Source organism: Ranitomeya imitator, chromosome 6 (genome assembly GCF_032444005.1).
Source record: "Ranitomeya imitator isolate aRanImi1 chromosome 6, aRanImi1.pri, whole genome shotgun sequence".
NCBI classification, from domain to species: domain Eukaryota; kingdom Metazoa; phylum Chordata; class Amphibia; order Anura; family Dendrobatidae; genus Ranitomeya; species Ranitomeya imitator.
This window is the reverse complement of record NC_091287.1, coordinates 330,867,508-330,887,958: the sequence shown is the minus strand read 5'-3', so window position 1 is coordinate 330,887,958 and position 20,451 is coordinate 330,867,508. Positions and strand designations below refer to the sequence as shown.

Here is a 20,451-nt window from a genome sequence, read left to right as displayed (position 1 = left end):
TAGTGTGCGCGGCGCCCTCTGCCTGATCAGTCAGTACGCAGAGACGCCGGGACCGGACGCCGGGAGCTGCAAGCAAGAGAGGTGACTATGGCATTTTTTTTTTATTGCAGCGGCAGCAGCGGCACAGATTTATGTGGAGCATCTATGGGGAAATATGAACGGTGCAGAGCATATATGGCACAGCTATGGGGCAGTATGAACGGTGCAGAGCACTATATGGCACAGCTATGGGGCAGTATGAACGGTGCAGAGCACTATATGGCACAGCTATGGGGCAGTATGAACGGTGCAGAGCACTATATGGCACAGCTATGGGGCAGTATGAACGGTGCAGAGCACTATATGGCACAGCTATGGGGCAGTATGAACGGTGCAGAGCACTATATGGCACAGCTATGGGGCAGTATGAACGCTGCAGAGCACTATATGGCACAGCTATGGGGCAGTATGAACGGTGCAGAGCACTATATGGTACAGCTATGGGGCAGTATGAATGGTGCAGAGCACTATATGGTACAGCTATAGGGCAGTATGAACGGTGCAGAGCACTATATGGCACAGCTATGGGGAAATAATGAACGGTGCAGAGCACTATATAGCACAGCTATGGGGCAATAATGAACGGTGCAGAGCACTATATGGCACAGCTATGGGGCAATAATGAACGGTGCAGAGCACTATATGGCACAGCTATGGGGCAATAATGAACGGTGCAGAGCACTATATGGCACAGCTATGGGGCAATAATGAACGGTGCAGAGCACTATATGGCACAGCTATGGGGAAATAATAAACGGTGCAGAGCACTATATGGCACAGCTATGGGGAAATAATGAACGGTGCAGAGCACTATATGGCACAGCTATGGTGAAATAATGAACGGTGCAGAGCATTATATGGCACAGCTATGGGGAAATAATGAACGGTGCAGAGCACTATATGGCACAGCTATGGGGAAATAATGAACGGTGCAGAGCGCTATATGGCACAGCTATGGGGAAATAATGAACGGTGCATACCACTAAATGGCACAGCTATGGGGAAATAATGATCTATTTTTATTTTTGAAATTCACCGGTAAATGCTGCATTTCCACCCTAGGCTTATACTCGAGTCAATAAGTTTTCCCAGTTTTTTGTGGCAAAATTAGAGGGGTCGGCTTATACTCGGGTCGGCTTATACTCGAGTATATACGGTAATTGAGACATCAGTAGGTTAAGTGTTTTTGAATATCCATATTGAATCAGGAGCCCCATATAATGCTCCATACAGTTCATGATGGCCCCATAAGATGCTCCATATTAAAATATGCCCCATATAATGCTGCACAAATGTGGATTATGGCCCCATAAGATGCTCCAAACAGATATTTGCCCTATAATGCTGCACATGGCCCCATACAGATGTTTGCCCCATATAATGCTGCACATGGCCCCATAAGATGCTCCATACAGATAATTGCCCCATATAATGCTGCACATGGCCCCATAAGATGCTCTATACAGATATTTGCCCCATATAACACTGCACATGGCCCCACAAGATGCTCTATATAGACATTTGCCCCATATGATGTTGCTGCGATTAAAAAAATAAAAAATCACATATATACCTCTCAGGCCCCCAGCACTTGCTATATTCACCTGCTTCCCGTTCCACCGCCGACCGCCGCTGTGTCTTTCCCATCCTCTGCACTGATTTTCAGTGCAGAGGATGCGGAAGATGCAGCGGAGCCGACGGTGGAACAGGGAGCAGCTGAACATCGCGCACTAAGTTATACTCACCTGCTCCTGGCGCGGTCCCTGCACGTCTGTTCCCGACGCCGGCAGCTTCTTCCTGTAGTGAGCGGTCATATGGTACCGCTCATTACAGTAATGAATATGCGGCTCCACCCCTATGGGAGTGGAGTCGGGTCCATATTCATTACTGTAATGAGCGGTACCATGTGACCGCTCACTACAGGAAGAAGCTGCCGGCGCCGGGGAGCCAGGGATGTGCAGGGACACCGCGCCAGGAGCAGGTGAGTATTATTACACAGCTCCGCTCCCCCTCCCCTGCCGACCCCTGGGTATGACTCGAGTATAAGCCGAGAGGGTTACTTTCAGCCCAAAAAAGTGGGCTGAAAATCTCAGCTTATACTTGAGTATATACGGTACTTATCTTCGGGTGCAAGGCCCCCAGGCAGCCTGTCCGATGATTGCTCCAAATGCACACAAATTCAAAAAAATTAAGGTAGCACTCCATATCCTTGGTGAAAAAACATGCAATATTTATTCAACCCACATGTCTGGGCGACGTTTCGGATCCAAATGAGCCTTTCTCAAGCCATATATGCATATAGTGATATGCATGTGTGAACAGGTGCAAGTAACAGCAGCCACCTCCATATATAACTAACAAATTAAAGATGCACTCTAATGCTGTAGTATGCAAACATGAAATATATGAATTATTGCATTACTGCTCAGGAAATAGGTTAAAATGAAGATACCTAGCGCATAAATTGGCAGATTCATGTGTACCCAGCAGCCAACGACAAGGCAATCCTCTTTGCTTGGAACCTAGCCTAATATGATACCTTTCTTGGGCTGATAACCTACATTTTATGGGTAGGTAGGAGCCTACTACTATTTGGAAGTGATGGTCAGTCTTTGATATTTCTACATAGACTCTCTGACGGAGCACTCCACCCATCAGCCTATGGCGGTTTTAATCACAGTAATTCATGGGCACACATGAATTAGCTAATTTATGTGCTAAGTAAACAGTGTAGCAGAGTCTGGATGAATGGCAGAGAAAAGGAAAATCCAAAAATATAATAATGCATCCAGTATTGCACATGCAAATTCCGAAAACACAAAGATGCAGTAACAAGTCATGGTGACACGTGTGACGGCAGCAGCAATAGCTCGATATATCATAAACTGCGCCTCCAGGATGCTTCTCAGTTGCCAGATAAGAGTTTAGTAGCATCTGTGTCTCCCACTGCTAGTAGTGCAGTCTTTCATGACAAATCTCTTTGCAGATGACTCTATATATGGCTCAGTGGACACACAAAGCTTTTATTGCGTTTTTGATTCATAGATGACCGATTCCCTCCCTGATATCGCATCACATTATGGTCTCATAAAGAATCGTAAACCAGTGTCAAGAAAGGGAGACATAACGAAATAGCCTGGCTTTTTACTCTTTTGGACACATCGTGAATTACAAACTTCATAGAAGGATACTGAAGTTCACTGCAAGTTCAAGGAGGTTACTATTGTGTGTGTATCCAAATAAAACAACTACAATGCATGTGCGGATTCTGTAACATTTGTATAGTTATATTTGGGTATGTGCGGTATATAAAACATGTGCACAGTGCCAACTTACTACTTCTATTTCACTTAGCCCTCATGCTCTAGTTGTTCTTGAAAAAGACTTTTTCCATGGTTGTCAGAGGGCCACTTCATTGTAAAGTAGATCAAATGTGTCTGCAGGTCTGAAAATGACAGAGTCTAGAATACACCAAGCTGTTTATATTTTTACAGGCTGCTGCACTGAATAACCTACTTGGCTAATGATGTATTATGTAATATAAAGTAGGGGCATGCTAAGACAGGCCCACACCCCCAGTGGGGGCAGTAGCAGAACCAATGTGGCCTTGGTATCTAGTCCAACACTGCATAGAGCAGGGGTCCCCAACTCCAGTCCTCAAGGCCCACCAACATGTCATGTTTTCAGGATTTCCTTAGTCTTGCCCAGGTAATAATTGCATCACCTGTGCAATGCAAAGGAAATCCTGAAAACATGACCTGTTGGTGGGCCTTGAGGACTGGAGTTGGGGACCTCTGGCATAGAGGAACGGACGAATGAATGTAGGAAAATGTTCTGGACAGTGAGGCTATGTGCACATGGCGTGTTTTTGTGGTGTTATTTCTGCGTGGAAATGAACCAAAAACGTTACGGAATCCTTATGCCACCTAATTCAATGACAATCCTGAAGTGTTGTGTACATGATCAGTAATTTTATTTGCAGTGCTTCGTTTTCTGCAGCATGTCAATTCTTTCTGCAGATTTTTTGCGTTTTTGACTCATTGACTTCAACTGAGTAAGTCAAATCCACAGCAAAAAAAAGCAGGTACTGATCGGCAGTAATGTTACCACGGGTAAGACCGTTAGTCAGAGCACTGCGGGATCATGCTGTCAGATGTCAGCATGACCCCGCAGAGATGCTGTGACCAGCAGCTGTGAGGGCTGATGACACTACTGCTCCCATCAGGCTACGTCTGCCATCACTGATAACAGTGACAGCAGGAGCCGCTGATGGGAGAAGTAGTCTCTCGTCAGCTGGCACCTGTACTCCAGCTTAAAAGCAAACAAACATGTAAAATAATTACATACATATTCAAATTAAAAAAGAAACACATTATACTCTTCTATCATCAAATCCCTGATGCCCTCGTCTCCTATAAAAAATGTAAAATAAAAAAACAACATTATACTCACCTTAACGTCCAATCCCCATGTCTCCTAGAAAAAAATAAAAATAATAAACCACCATATACTCACCTGTACACCATAGTCCACGTAATCCAGAGTGTGCAACTACAGCCCTAATCCCATTACCCTAATGCCACACTGCATCAGAATGAAAAAAGGTGGTGTTGAATCAAGAAATTACATCAATTTTTTTAAAAAATATCTTTATTTAGCTCAAAAAATGCCTTCATTGCTGGTTAAAAATGCATGCAAAAATGAATACAAAATCGCGGCAAAACCGAGCGTTTTTGCTGCAGCGTTTGTTGCCAAGAGATGCAGAAATTTCTGCAAGCTAATACTCAACGTGCGCACATACCCTAGATGTAAATTTTCAAGATGCATCAATATTCCTAGGCATTCTGTCAGTAGATCGCTCAAGCAGTAACACTACATTCAGAAATGCTCAGGGTTTCTGAGGGATGTTATTCTGGATTATCTCAATGAGAATAACTGTTTAACTCCATATCAGCATGGGTTTATGAGAAATCGCTCCTGTCAAACCAATCTAATCAGTTTTTATGAAGAGGTAAGCTATAGGCTGGACCACGGTGAGTCATTGGACGTGGTATATCTCGATTTTTCCAAAGCGTTTGATACCGTGCCGCACAAGAGGTTGGTACACAAAATGAGAATGCTTGGTCTGGGGGAAAATGTGTGTAAATGGGTTAGTAACTGGCTTAGTGATAGAAAGCAGAGGGTGGTTATAAATGGTATAGTCTCTAACTGGGTCGCTGTGACCAGTGGGGTACCGCAGGGGTCAGTATTGGGACCTGTTCTCTTCAACATATTCATTAATGATCTGGTAGAAGGTTTACACAGTAAAATATCGATATTTGCAGATGATACAAAACTATGTAAAGCAGTTAATACAAGAGAAGATAGTATTCTGCTACAGATGGATCTGGATAAGTTGGAAACTTGGGCTGAAAGGTGGCAGATGAGGTTTAACAATGATAAATGTAAGGTTATACACATGGGAAGAGGGAATCAATATCACCATTACACACTGAACGGGAAACCACTGGGTAAATCTGACAGGGAGAAGGACTTGGGGATCCTAGTTAATGATAAACTTACCTGGAGCAGCCAGTGCCAGGCAGCAGCTGCCAAGGCAAACAGGATCATGGGGTGCATTAAAAGAGGTCTGGATACACATGATGAGAGCATTATACTGCCTCTGTACAAATCCCTAGTTAGACCGCACATGGAGTACTGTGTTCAGTTTTGGGCACCGGTGCTCAGGAAGGATATAATGGAACTAGAGAGAGTACAAAGGAGGGCAACAAAATTAATAAAGGGGATGGGAGAACTACAATACCCAGATAGATTAGCGAAATTAGGATTATTTAGTCTAGAAAAAAGACGACTGAGGGGCGATCTAATAACCATGTATAAGTATATAAGGGGACAATACAAATATCTAGCTGAGGATCTGTTTATACCAAGGAAGGTGACGGGCACAAGGGGGCATTCTTTGCGTCTGGAGGAGAGAAGGTTTTTCCACCAACATAGAAGAGGATTCTTTACTGTTAGGGCAGTGAGAATCTGGAATTGCTTGCCTGAGGAGGTGGTGATGGCGAACTCAGTCGAGGGGTTCAAGAGAGGCCTGGATGTCTTCCTGGAGCAGAACAATATTGTATCATACAATTATTAGGTTCTGTAGAAGGACGTAGATCTGGGTATTTATTATGATGGAATATAGGCTGAACTGGATGGACAAATGTCTTTTTTCGGCCTTACTAACTATGTTACTATGTTACTATGTAACTATGTTACTATCTGACTTGAAGCACCCTCAGAGGGCTGGAGAGCTTTATACTGGACTGTATACATGTAGGTGATGCATTCAGTATACATTCTGCTGACTTTCAGACAATAAGGCCTCTTTCACACGTTCAGATAATTCCCGTACCGGAGAAATCTGTACCGGAATTATCCGTGTGCTCACGTAGCACATCAGTGTGGCAGCCATGTGCCGCCCGTGTGCCGATTGAGGACCACACGGACCGTGCAGGAGACAGCGCTACAGTTAAGCGCTGTCCCCTGCGTGCGGTGCTGAAGCCGGTATTCATCCCTTCTCCCCAGCAGTTCACTGGAGAGAAGGAATGAAAAATCCATTTTTTTTAATCTATTCTCCCTTAAAAATAAAGTGTGTGCGTCCCCTCCCACCTCCCATCCCCTGTGCGCCGGCGCCCCCCCCCCCCCCACAACCCCACTACCACCCCACCCCCCACCCCCTCACCCCCCCGCTTGCCTACCGGGAAATACTCACCCAGCTCCCGCGATGTCTCCTCTCAGCGGGTCCTGTGTGAGCGGTCACATGGTCCCGCTCATTACAGTGAGCAATATGCGCATATTCATCACCATAATGAGCGGGACCCTGTGACCGCTCACACAGGACTTGCTGCCAGTGGCCGCTGGGAGGAGACATCGCTGGAGCTGGGTGAGTATTTCCCGGCAGGGAAGCGGGGGGGTTGGGGAGGCGCGCCGGCGCACAGGGAATGGGAGGCGGGAGGGGACGCACACACTTTATTTTTAAGGGTAGATAAATTTAAAAAAAACATGGATTTTTCATTCCCTCTCTCCAGCGAACTGCTGGGGAGAAGGGATGAATACCGGCTTAAGCACCACACGCAGCGGGGACAGCGCTTACTGTTGCGCTGTCTCTCCAGCGGGCGGTACGTGCACACTGAGGAGAGTGCACACTGTTCTCTGTGTGCACGTGTGCTGTCCGTATAGTGGTCTGTGCTGCCGGTAAAAAACAGACATGTCTACGTGTTTTGCACATGGACACACGGTCCGTGTGAAAACACGCACATGTGCAGAAACACATAGATCCTAATGGGTCTACGTGTGTCAGTGTCTCCGGTACATGAGAAAACTGATACTACACGTATCAGAGACACTGACGTGTGAAAGAGGCCTTACAGTGCTTTCTCACACTGACATCATGAGCAGAGCCTGACTGTGATTACAGAAATGCCCTGGCACACAGACAACAGCACATGCAAGGACTGTATTGAAAAGAGAAAAAAATAAAGCTGCGTGGCCTTTAATGATAAGGCCAAATAATAATATACCGTATGTACTTGAGTATAAGCTGACTCCATTTTGTGCTGAAAATCTCGTCTTATACAAGAGTATATACGGTAATATAACATATCGTATATACTCGTGTATAAGCCAAGATTTTCAGCACATTTTTTTGTGCTGAAAATGCCCCTCTTGGCTTATACATGAGTCATTGCTGGCAGGTGAGGGGGTGGGGGAGCAGAAGATATCATACTCTCTTCCTTCCTGTGCTGAACGATCATGTGGTACCGCTCATTAAAGTAATGAACATGCACGCGTCTCCACTCCCATAGGCGTCGTGAAGCGCATATTCGTTAGTTTAATGAGCGGTATCACTGACCGCTCCGCACAGGAAGGAAGACAGGAAGAGAGATGCCGGCGCCCGAGATGCAGGGACTGATAAGCAGCGCCAGGAGGGTGAGTAGGACTGGGGGAGGGTGAGCCATGCGATATTCACCTGTCCTCGTTCCACTGCCGTGCTGTGTCTTTTGAGTCCTCTGGCTGTGATGTTCAGGTTAGAGAGCGTGATGATGTGGTTAGTGCACGCCCTCTGCCTGAACAGTCACTGCTGAGAGCCGGCGACGCAGAGGAGCAGCAACAAGAGGTGAGTATGTAATTTTGTATTTTATTTTTTTAAATCGCAGCAGCAGCATTATATGGGGCATATTTTAATATGGAGCATCTTACAGGGCCATCATTAACCTTTGTGCAGCATTGTATGGGGCAAATTTTGTATGGAGCATCTTATGGGGCCATCATTAACCTTTATGCAGCATTATATGGGGCATATTTTTGTATGGAGCATCTTATGGGGCTCCTGATTCAATATGGATATTAAAAAACATTTACCGTAACCTACTGATGTCTCAATTTGACTTTTATTGGTATCTATTTTTATTTTTGAAGTCTATCAGTAGCTACTGCATTTCCCACCCTAGGCTTATACTCTAGTCAATAAGTTTTCCCAGTTTTTGGGGGGGCAAAATTAGGGGGATCGGCTTATACTAGGGGTCGGCTTGTACTCGAGTATATACAATATATATGTATAAGAGTGGGAAAAAGGAATGATAGACCAAGAAGTTCATAAACACTTAGGCACATCAAGTATGCTTTATCTAAGAGAAGAAAAAACTATTTAGTACAATAAACTTTCCTGGATAGCACTATGTATTGGAGATTAAAGGGATTGTCCTGTAAAAAAAAAAGTTACCACCTATTCTCAGGATTGGGGATAACTTATTAACTGGTGAGGGTCTAAGCTAGAAGATCGTTGGGTACAGCCGGGACCAGCTGCTTGGAAAGCATCACCAAACCAGGGATTCAAGCTTGAGGAGGCTAATTTGCATATTCCAGGTGCCTTCTGGGAAAAGCAAAGAGTCTCCCTAAGCTAGAAGATCGTTGGGTACAGCCGGGACCAGCTGCTTGGAAAGCTTCACCAAACCAGGGATTCAAACTTGAGGAGGCTAATTTGCATATTCCAGGTGCCTTCTGGGAAAAGCGAAGAGTCTCCCTAAGCTAGAAGATCGTTGGGTACAGCCGGGACCAGCTGCTTGGAAAGCATCACCAAACCAGGGATTCAAGCTTGAGGAGGCTAATTTGCATATTCCAGGTGCCTTCTGGGAAAAGCGAAGAGTCTCCCTAAGCTAGAAGATCGTTGGGTACAGCCGGGACCAGCTGCTTGGAAAGCATCACCAAACCAGGGATTCAAGCTTGAGGAGGCTAATTTGCATATTCCAGGTGCCTTCTGGGAAAAGCGAAGAGTCTCCCTAAGCTAGAAGATCGTTGGGTACAGCCGGGACCAGCTGCTTGGAAAGCATCACCAAACCAGGGATTCAAGCTTGAGGAGGCTAATTTGCATATTCCAGGTGCCTTCTGGGAAAAGCGAAGAGTCTCCCTAAGCTAGAAGATCGTTGGGTACAGCCGGGACCAGCTGCTTGGAAAGCATCACCAAACCAGGGATTCAAGCTTGAGGAGGCTAATTTGCATATTCCAGGTGCCTTCTGGGAAAAGCGAAGAGTCTCCCTAAGCTAGAAGATCGTTGGGTACAGCCGGGACCAGCTGCTTGGAAAGCATCACCAAACCAGGGATTCAAGCTTGAGGAGGCTAATTTGCATATTCCAGGTGCCTTCTGGGAAAAGCAAAGAGTCTCCCTAAGCTAGAAGATCGTTGGGTACAGCCGGGACCAGCTGCTTGGAAAGCTTCACCAAACCAGGGATTCAAACTTGAGGAGGCTAATTTGCATATTCCAGGTGCCTTCTGGGAAAAGCGAAGAGTCTCCCTAAGCTAGAAGATCGTTGGGTACAGCCGGGACCAGCTGCTTGGAAAGCATCACCAAACCAGGGATTCAAGCTTGAGGAGGCTAATTTGCATATTCCAGGTGCCTTCTGGGAAAAGCGAAGAGTCTCCCTAAGCTAGAAGATCGTTGGGTACAGCCGGGACCAGCTGCTTGGAAAGCATCATCAAACCGCGCGCCGTAAGGCGTGCAAACTTTTGCCTGTAGGACATTATTGCAAGAGAGCTTGGCTGAGTAGATTACACAAGAAGGAAAACACACAGCAAGTCAGCAGGATCTAGGAGCAACATGGCAGATGTGACAACCTACATGGTGAGCTGCAGCATGTGCTACATGTTCACAGATCGACCAGAAGAAGAATCAAATTTCACCTGTCAGAAGTGTAGACTAGTGGCCCTTTTAGAAGAAAAGGTGCGGGGTCTGGAAGAAAGAATAGCAACTTTGAAACTCAAAGAGAATGAAGACTTTCTAGACAGAACAGAAGCATCTCTACTGGTCACAGAAGGTGAAAAAAGTGTCAGAGAACCTCCAAAATCAGATGAGTGGAAGCATGTGACCAAAAGAAGCAAGAAGACCATCAAGAAATCACCAACCACACAACTGAAGAACCGATATCAAATCTTTGTAGAGGATGAAGATGGCACACCTAAGGATGAAGCAATACCAGCAAGCAAAAAAGAAAAGGGCACACAGCAACAAGTGACAGCAAAAAGTACAGCCAAGAAGCAACGAAGAGTGGTGGTGGTGGGAGACTCACTACTGAGAGGCACAGAAGCAGCCATCTGCAGACCGGACATAACTGCAAGAGAAGTATGCTGCCTTCCAGGGGCGATGATCAAGGATGTGACCGATAGGATACCAAAGCTCTTCAGCTCCAAGGACGTCCACCCATTTCTTCTGATACATGTTGGCACCAATGACACGGCAAGGAAGGACCTACCGACAATCTGCAAAGACTTTGAAGAGTTGGGGAAGAAAGTAAAGGAACTGGATGCACAGGTAGTTTTTTCTTCTATCCTTCCAGTAGACGGGCATGGCACCAGGAGATGGAACAGGATCCTTGATGCAAACAACTGGCTAAGACGATGGTGCAGACAACAAGGATTCGGATTCCTGGACCACGGTGTGAATTACTGGTACGATGGACTCCTCGCCAGAGACGGACTACACCTCAACAAACCTGGGAAACACACATTCGCCAGAAGACTCGCTACACTCATCAGGAGGGCGTTAAACTAGAAGAAGAGGGGACGGGAAGAAAAACATTAGACTTGAACAAAGAAGACCCAGGAAAACATACTCAGAAGGGAGGTAAGAACATTTCTAAAACAATCCACAGCGAGGAGATTGGAACAAAACAAAATCCTCTAAACTGCATGCTCGCAAACGCCAGAAGCCTGACAAACAAGATGGAAGAACTAGAAGCAGAAATATCTACAGGTAACTTTGACATAGTGGGAATAACCGAGACATGGTTAGATGAAAGCTATGACTGGGCAGTTAACTTACAGGATTACAGTCTGTTTAGAAAGGATCGTAAAAATCGGAGAGGAGGAGGGGTTTGTCTCTATGTAAAGTCTTGTCTAAAGTCCACTTTAAGGGAGGATATTAGCGAAGGAAATGAGGATGTCGAGTCCATATGGGTCGAAATTCATGGAGGGAAAAATGGTAACAAAATTCTCATTGGGGTCTGTTACAAACCCCCAAATATAACAGAAACCATGGAAAGTCTACTTCTAAAGCAGATAGATGAAGCTGCAACCCATAATGAGGTCCTGGTTATGGGGGACTTTAACTACCCGGATATTAACTGGGAAACAGAAACCTGTGAAACCCATAAAGGCAACAGGTTTCTGCTAATAACCAAGAAAAATTATCTTTCACAATTGGTGCAGAATCCAACCAGAGGAGCAGCACTTTTAGACCTAATACTATCTAATAGACCTGACAGAATAACAAATCTGCAGGTGGTCGGGCATCTAGGAAATAGCGACCACAATATTGTACAGTTTCACCTGTCTTTCACTAGGGGGACTTGTCAGGGAGTCACAAAAACACTGAACTTTAGGAAGGCAAAGTTTGACCAGCTTAGAGATGCCCTTAATCTGGTAGACTGGGACAATATCCTCAGAAATAAGAATACAGATAATAAATGGGAAATGTTTAAGAACATCCTAAATAGGCAGTGTAAGCGGTTTATACCTTGTGGGAATAAAAGGACTAGAAATAGGAAAAACCCAATGTGGCTAAACAAAGAAGTAAGACAGGCAATTAACAGTAAAAAGAAAGCATTTGCACTACTAAAGCAGGATGGCACCATTGAAGCTCTAAAAAACTATAGGGAGAAAAATACTTTATTTAAAAAACTAATTAAAGCTGCCAAAAAGGAAACAGAGAAGCACATTGCTAAGGAGAGTAAAACTAATCCCAAACTGTTCTTCAACTATATTAATAGTAAAAGAATAAAAACTGAAAATGTAGGCCCCTTAAAAAATAGTGAGGAAAGAATGGTTGTAGATGACGAGGAAAAAGCTAACATATTAAACACCTTCTTCTCCACGGTATTCACGGTGGAAAATGAAATGCTAGGTGAAATCCCAAGAAACAATGAAAACCCTATATTAAGGGTCACCAATCTAACCCAAGAAGAGGTGCGAAACCGGCTAAATAAGATTAAAATAGATAAATCTCCGGGTCCGGATGGCATACACCCACGAGTACTAAGAGAACTAAGTAATGTAATAGATAAACCATTATTTCTTATTTTTAGGGACTCTAGCGACGGGGTCTGTTCCGCAGGACTGGCGCATAGCAAATGTGGTGCCAATATTCAAAAAGGGCTCTAAAAGTGAACCTGGAAATTATAGGCCAGTAAGTCTAACCTCTATTGTTGGTAAAATATTTGAAGGGTTTCTGAGGGATGTTATTCTGGATTATCTCAATGAGAATAACTGTTTAACTCCATATCAGCATGGGTTTATGAGAAATCGCTCCTGTCAAACCAATCTAATCAGTTTTTATGAAGAGGTAAGCTATAGGCTGGACCACGGTGAGTCATTGGACGTGGTCTATCTCGATTTTTCCAAAGCGTTTGATACCGTGCCGCACAAGAGGTTGGTACACAAAATGAGAATGCTTGGTCTGGGGGAAAATGTGTGTAAATGGGTTAGTAACTGGCTTAGTGATAGAAAGCAGAGGGTGGTTATAAATGGTATAGTCTCTAACTGGGTCGCTGTGACCAGTGGGGTACCGCAGGGGTCAGTATTGGGACCTGTTCTCCAACATATTCATTAATGATCTGGTAGAAGGTTTACACAGTAAAATATTGATATTTGCAGATGATACAAAACTATGTAAAGCAGTTAATACAAGAGAAGATAGTATTCTGCTACAGATGGATCTGGATAAGTTGGAAACTTGGGCTGAAAGGTGGCAGATGAGGTTTAACAATGATAAATGTAAGGTTATACACATGGGAAGAAGGAATCAATATCACCATTACACACTGAATGGAAAACCACTGGGTAAATCTGAGAGGGAGAAGGACTTGGGGATCCTAGTTAATGATAAACTTACCTGGAGCAGCCAGTGCCAGGCAGCAGCTGCCAAGGCAAACAGGATCATGGGGTGCATTAAAAGAGGTCTGGATACACATGATGAGAGCATTATACTGCCTCTGTACAAATCCCTAGTTAGACCGCACATGGAGTACTGTGTCCAGTTTTGGGCACCGGTGCTCAGGAAGGATATAATGGAACTAGAGAGAGTACAAAGGAGGGCAACAAAATTAATAAAGGGGATGGGAGAACTACAATACCCAGATAGATTAGCGAAATTAGGATTATTTAGTCTAGAAAAAAGACGACTGAGGGGCGATCTAATAACCATGTATAAGTATATAAGGGGACAATACAAATATCTCGCTGAGGATCTGTTTATACCAAGGAAGGTGACGGGCACAAGGGGGCATTCTTTGCGTCTGGAGGAGAGAAGGTTTTTCCACCAACATAGAAGAGGATTCTTTACTGTTAGGGCAGTGAGAATCTGGAATTGCTTGCCTGAGGAGGTGGTGATGGCGAACTCAGTCGAGGGGTTCAAGAGAGGCCTGGTGTCTTCCTGGAGCAGAACAATATTGTATCACTAGATGGCAGCCCGATTCTAAAGAATCGGGAGTCTAGAATCCATATATACTTTATTTATTCAAATGTAAGAATAATACAATTAATAAATAATAGTAAGAAAGAACAAAAATAATAGGCAGTATATGGAGAAAACACCAAACAAAAGTTCAAAATTGGTGTGAAAATGTCACTGAACCACTTCACAACTAAATATATATAGTTTTGGTAAATGGTATTATCATTTTTTTGACGAAATTCGGCAGGAGCTTGAAGAGCAACGTCACTGGGCCCGCCTCCACGCAGTTGAAACTTGCTGTGAGGTAAAAATTCAAAAATCACACCAAAATGGCGGGCGGAGTGTGTCACAGTACGGCACGTTTCTGATTGGTCGCTCGCAGCAGGCGGCAACCAATCAGACACTGGACACTGTTGACGTCACTTATCTCCGGACATTAGCTCCGGACATTATCTCCGGACAGGAAGTTGGCACAAATTGCAGGAAGTAGTATTCTAGGCAATTATATATTAGATACAATTATTAGGTTCTGTAGAAGGACGTAGATCTGGGGATTTATTATGATGGAATATAGGCTGAACTGGATGGACAAATGTCTTTTTTCGACCTTACTAACTATGTTACTATGTTACTAACTGCTGGGCCCCGCAACGATTGGCAGAATAAAGAACAGAAGATTGGAGCGGCAGTAAGCATGTGCAACCTGCAATTCATTAATTCTTGATGGGGCTGCCCAGCACTGCACTTTTTCCAGCAGCTTCATAACTAATGAATGGAGAGGCAGTCAGGCAGCCAACCTACCGCTATTGTAACTGTCATTAAAGTTCTATGTTGGCTATAAAAAGTTTTTTTATGCAAGTTGTCACCTCCGTTTTACAGAACCAGCAAAGTCTATGAGATTTTAGAAATCTCATGCACACAGCTTTGTTTTTTAGTCATCAGGATTTTGTGCTTTACATGTTTTTTTTGCACAATGGAGCATGTCATTTCTTTCAGTGCTTTTTCAACATTTTTCACCCATGGGAATGAATGGATGGTGCAAAAAAAAAAGCTGAAAAAATGCACCAAAAACGAAGGTATCAGGTTTTGCTGCATTTTATTGTGCCAAAACATGGTTCTATAGAATATGACTTGTTTTTTCAACACTAAACTATCAGCAAACACAAGATATGCGATGCGTCCAAAATTCTACTTATTCCTGATCGTGGCCACGATCCCAGCAGTGGGGTACCAAAAAATCACCAAGTAATCACCTATTCCACTAAAAATCAAAAATGTAACCCCAGCAGGTATAATAAGTGGACACAACGTATAACCTAAGGCTGGGTTCACATTGCGTTCCTCCGTGAAGCCCCGCCCTCAGCCGCACCTCCGCTTGTAGCTCCGCCTACATCTGCATGCGGCCCGCGTACCTATATTTAACATTAGGTACGCAGGTCGTGCGGCTGTATGCGGGGATGGTGCCGCATGCGTCGTTTTGACAATGCGGCGACCAGCGGAGACGCATGCGGCACCATCCGCACGACCTGTGTACCTGATGTTAAATATAGGTACGCAGGCCGCATGCGGGCCACATGCAGATGTAGGCGGAGCTACAAGCGGAGGTGCGGCTGAGGGCGGGGCTTCACGGAGGAAGTCCGCAGCCCTCCGCACATCAGGGAAACGCTAGTGTGAAACTAGCCTTACGCAAGTGCCGACTTTGGCACATCACTAGCGCAGATAGAGCATTTGCTAGCTCTATCTGCGCTAGCAGTGACAGACCCGGAAACGCTGCAACCTGCGTCTCAGGGTCCGTCACTCAATGACGGAACATGGCTAGCGCACGCCCATTGTGGGCGTGCGGTAGCGATGCGTCCGACATTGGGAGTCAATGGCGGCGCTAGCGGACTGCGTTACACCACGTTATGCCGCGGTGTAACGTAGTCCGTCTAACGGACTGGGGGAACACAATGTGAACCCAGCCTGAGAGAAAACACAGAGTATGTGCATTGCTGTTTGATGGCTGTCATAGATTCTGTCAAATTTGAATGGAAGAAAAGGGCTGCATTGTACTTTCTAGTAAAGCAGAAGACATAATAATCAATGGATCCATAGGAAGAGGTTTGAGTGAAAACTGCATTATGGTCATAACAGAAACTGCAACATCGATCCTTAGAGGCTTTATTGAAAGGATTTTAGGAAATCAACTAAAAAAAAACAAACAACAACTAGTAATATATTATTTACTTCTTCATAATCACCTAAAACAAAGCACTAGTACAAAAGGCTCTCTCTGTAGGACAATATGTCTATGCATTAATTCAATAAGTTGATGGCCCTTTAAAAAAAAAAAAAAGTTTTGTTTTCCAGTTAGGGTTACAAGTTTAACAGAAAAAATTAAAATGGGAACCTGTCGGTAGGATCACTGTCCCCTATGGGCATACAAGTCATAGAAAACCAATTAAAAGAATACCTTGAAGTCTGCTATCTGATATTTTATTCTAGAGAAATCCTTGTTTTTCTTATCTAATATATAAAGCTGAATGTGTGTGTGTGTGTGTGTGTGTATGTATGTATGTCCGGGATTGGCATCTGCACCGTCGCAGCTACAGCCAGAAAATTTTGCACAGTCACACGTCATAGGCTATGTTGTGAGGTGAAATTTTAACCCCGCGCTTTCCAATTCACCAAACAATTTTGCCCCTATCTACATAATGGGGAAAAAGTGAAAGGAAAAGTGTTGGAGGCAAATTGACAGCTGTCAGATGTGAACAAGGGGGACTTAAAGAATGAGAGCGATGGCGCCAAAGAGTATATACCGTACAGTTGCTAAGGTGGGGCCCCGACATGGGATACTCACCACACACGGGGATATGAACACGCACACAAAATGCGCCACACACTACCACGTGCTTGAACACATATACCACCCTCAGCACACATTTCACCACACATACACCAACCTCGCCACATAAAAGTCGAAACACAAAAGTCGCCGCTCAAAACTCGCCACATGCAAAACTAGGCTCACGCAAAACTCGCCACACGTGCAAAACTCACCTCATGGGAAAACTCGCCACACGCAAAACTTGCACCCGTGGAAAAATTGCCACATGCACAAAAGTTGCAACACATGCAAAAGTTGCCTCACACACAACTTGCACATACTCAAAAGGCACCACACATAAAACTCGCCACGCGCAAAACTCGCCATGCGCAAAACTTGCTGCACACAACTTACTACACTAACCTGTCACATGCAACTCGACACACAAAAAGTTGATACACGCATGTCGCCACACAAAACTCATCTCACAAAAGTCGCTACATGCATGTCGCCACACGCAACTCAACACACACAACTTGACACACGAAACTCGCCCTAGAGCACACACAAGTCTGGTATTATCCTTCAAAAATAAAAATCTGATTAATAAGCAGACAAACTACAAGAGCAACAAATATACCACATAGGAAATACGCCAGCTGTCAGTCACATGACCTGTCTATTATGTGTATGTGTGAGCTAATATATACTGCCAAGTGGAGGGCTTCCTGTTGGCTGGGGATTTATCAGGCTGCCAGTTTAGCTTACAAATACTGAGGTAAAAATACTGACCAAATAACGTGTGAACGAGGTCTAATATAGGAGGAGATGACATACAGATGTATACTATGTACAGGGGAGATAACACACAGGTATATACTATATACAGGAGAGATGACACACAGGTATATACTATATACAGGAGCAGATGACCTACAGGTATATACTATATACAGGAGGAGATGACTTACAGGTATATATTATATACAGGGGAGATGACACACAGGTATATACTATATACAGGAGGAGATGACATACAGGTATATACTATATATAGGAGGCGATGACATACAGGTATATACTATATACAGGGGAGATGGCACACAACAGGTATATACTATATACAGGGGAGATGACATACAGGTATATACTATATACAGGAGATGACATACAGGTGTATACTATATATAAGGGAGATGACAAACATGTATATACTGAGGTGAAAATGAGAGGTGTGAGATGAAAATGAAAAGGTGTGAGTGCAAAATGAGAGGAGTGAGGGAAAATAGTGGAGTGATCGGAAAATGACAGATGTGAGGTCGAAATGACAAGTGTTAGGGGGGAATGAGAGGAGTGAGGGGGAAAATAAGAGGAGTGAGGGGGAAAATGAGAGGTGTGAGGGAGAAAATGAGAGATGTGAGAGGGAAAATGAAAGATGTGATGGGGAAAATGAGAGGCGTGATGGGAAAATAAGAGAAGTGAGGTGCTATAACTAACCACAGATATTTACTATGCCCAGGCAACGCCGGGCTCTTCAGCTAGTATGTTATATTTAGGGTAAGTCACCAGTGTGATGTGCAATAGCCGCTCTCTGCTCTCCTGATTGCACTGCAGAGCTGGGTGTGATTATACCTGACATCTGCAGGTTCCTCTCAGCTTCAATCTCACAGGCAGACAGGGTTTTAACATTGTTGCAATACAGCAGAGCTGTGAGAGCTACAGCTGCCAACAGGTTTGTTATGAGACAAAGTTCAGTTCTACTGTTCTGTGTTACTTACGGTACATATCTCCCAATGGTAACACTCTCTTTTATTAAAAATCAGCTTCGGAGGCTGATTTTCATGCACAGTGTCCTGCCTATAGTTATAATCCGCTCATTTACATATTCTCTCTGGAACAAAACATCAGATAGCCAATATGAAAGTATCACCTACATTCCCATATAAACGAGTTAAAAGGGTTGATTCTACTGAGATTCCCTTTAAGAACAGGTAGGAACTAAGCATAAAAATAAAATCTAGAATCCTGAATGACCTGACAATCTCCGCTCACTGTTGGAAAGCTATTCTGACATAGATTTTCATGTCCAAGAGATCTATTTAATAAGCATGTAATTTGTTTTTTTTAGTAGTGTAGAGAAATCTAGTAGGGAAACTTGATGCACTCCTGCACATTGGACCCAATCCCATAGGAAGACCTCAACCTGCTAAGATATTTCTGGACACTAAAAGACAACTGTTGCACCACTGGAAAACCAAAAAATATGCAGCAAATATAAACCTCATGCAGATATTATCGTTCTTGGCTAAAGTGATCCATTGTTGCTATTACTAGCAAACAAAAATGTTTCACTTTATAAATGTTCAGGGGATATTAATTTAAAGGTGATAAATCCACTACTAGGACAACCCCTTCTTAAACTATATGTTCGGCCCCAATAAAATAATAAAGTCTATTCTCACCGCCCGTGCTGGCACCGCTTCAGCTTTATTGGCACTCGCTCTCCCCAGGGGCTGTGATGCAGTGTTATGACACCGGCTTACAATCAGCGCTGGCGTCACTGTCTCCGCCTTCGGACAAACTGAACATGAAGAAGAAGAGGCCAGGGCTACAGATGATCCCAGACTTCCTCTTCATGTTCAGTATGTCCAAAGGCGGAGACAGGGACACCAGAGCTCATTGGGTGCCAGCGTCACGTGTCACAACACAGCCCCGGGGAGAGCGAGTGCCGACACCGAGGGAGCGGCTCCGGCATGAGAGGTTAGTACAGTTTGAGAAGGGGTTGCCCTAGAAGTGGACAACCCCTTTAAAGACATTTTATAAATTTCTCTCATCACAAAGCCTCACCTTTTATGGTTTCTTCTACTACTTCCACTACTCGATCAATCTGTTGCACCTAAGGAGAAAAAAAAAATACAAAATATGTATGAAAATTCACATGACATTAGAAGTACAATTTTAAAACCAGCTATAGCCAAACTCCTAAAATGCTTGTTTGATGACTTGAACATGCAGGAATTCAAAGAAGAATTTTCAAAGTAATAAGCCCACCAGCCTCATAAGGTCTAAGAGATCCATTTAATATTTGTGCACTTTCCATTATAAAATCTAGTAACATACACATTTCATTTTATATATTTGAATGCCATAAAAAGATCTATAGTAATATTAAAATGGAAACTCCATACATAAAAGGGAGTGGTCTCTCTGATGGACAGAAATGTTTTAAGTAAGCATCTCACACCCTATAAAATGTCCAGGAAAAATGCAGTCTTGGCAATTGACCCAACATATGCTTTATATTAAACTCTTCACATTCAAAATATGATAACACTTTTTTTGCAAGGTAAAATGAAAAGAACAAAAAAGGAAAAAAAATGTATGCAAGGCAAGGAAAATAGAAAACTACCGTATTTTTCGCTTTGTAAGACGCTCCGGATTATAAGACGCACCCCAAATTTTGAGGAGAAAAATAGGAAAAAACAATTTTTTAATAAATTGGTGGGGCGTCTTATAATCCATGCGTCTTATTACTTACCAGGGGTTGTGGTTGTGGTGGATCAGGGTCCCAGGCTCGTTGCCGGAGGCAGGAGTGGAGCATTGCTGCAGGCTGGGATGA

The 20,451-nt window shown here is 43.9% G+C and overlaps 1 protein-coding gene across 1 annotated transcript in view; it reads right to left on the bottom strand.

The window, feature by feature from the left end:
* The window catches only part of CDKAL1 (CDK5 regulatory subunit associated protein 1 like 1), a 1,139,765-nt gene that overhangs the window by 834,028 nt on the left and 285,286 nt on the right, over positions 1 to 20,451 (bottom strand). The window contains exon 7 of the mRNA XM_069730862.1: positions 19,680 to 19,728. Coding sequence (XP_069586963.1) covers positions 19,680 to 19,728 — 49 coding nt within the window. The remainder of the gene's footprint in view (positions 1 to 19,679; positions 19,729 to 20,451) is intronic.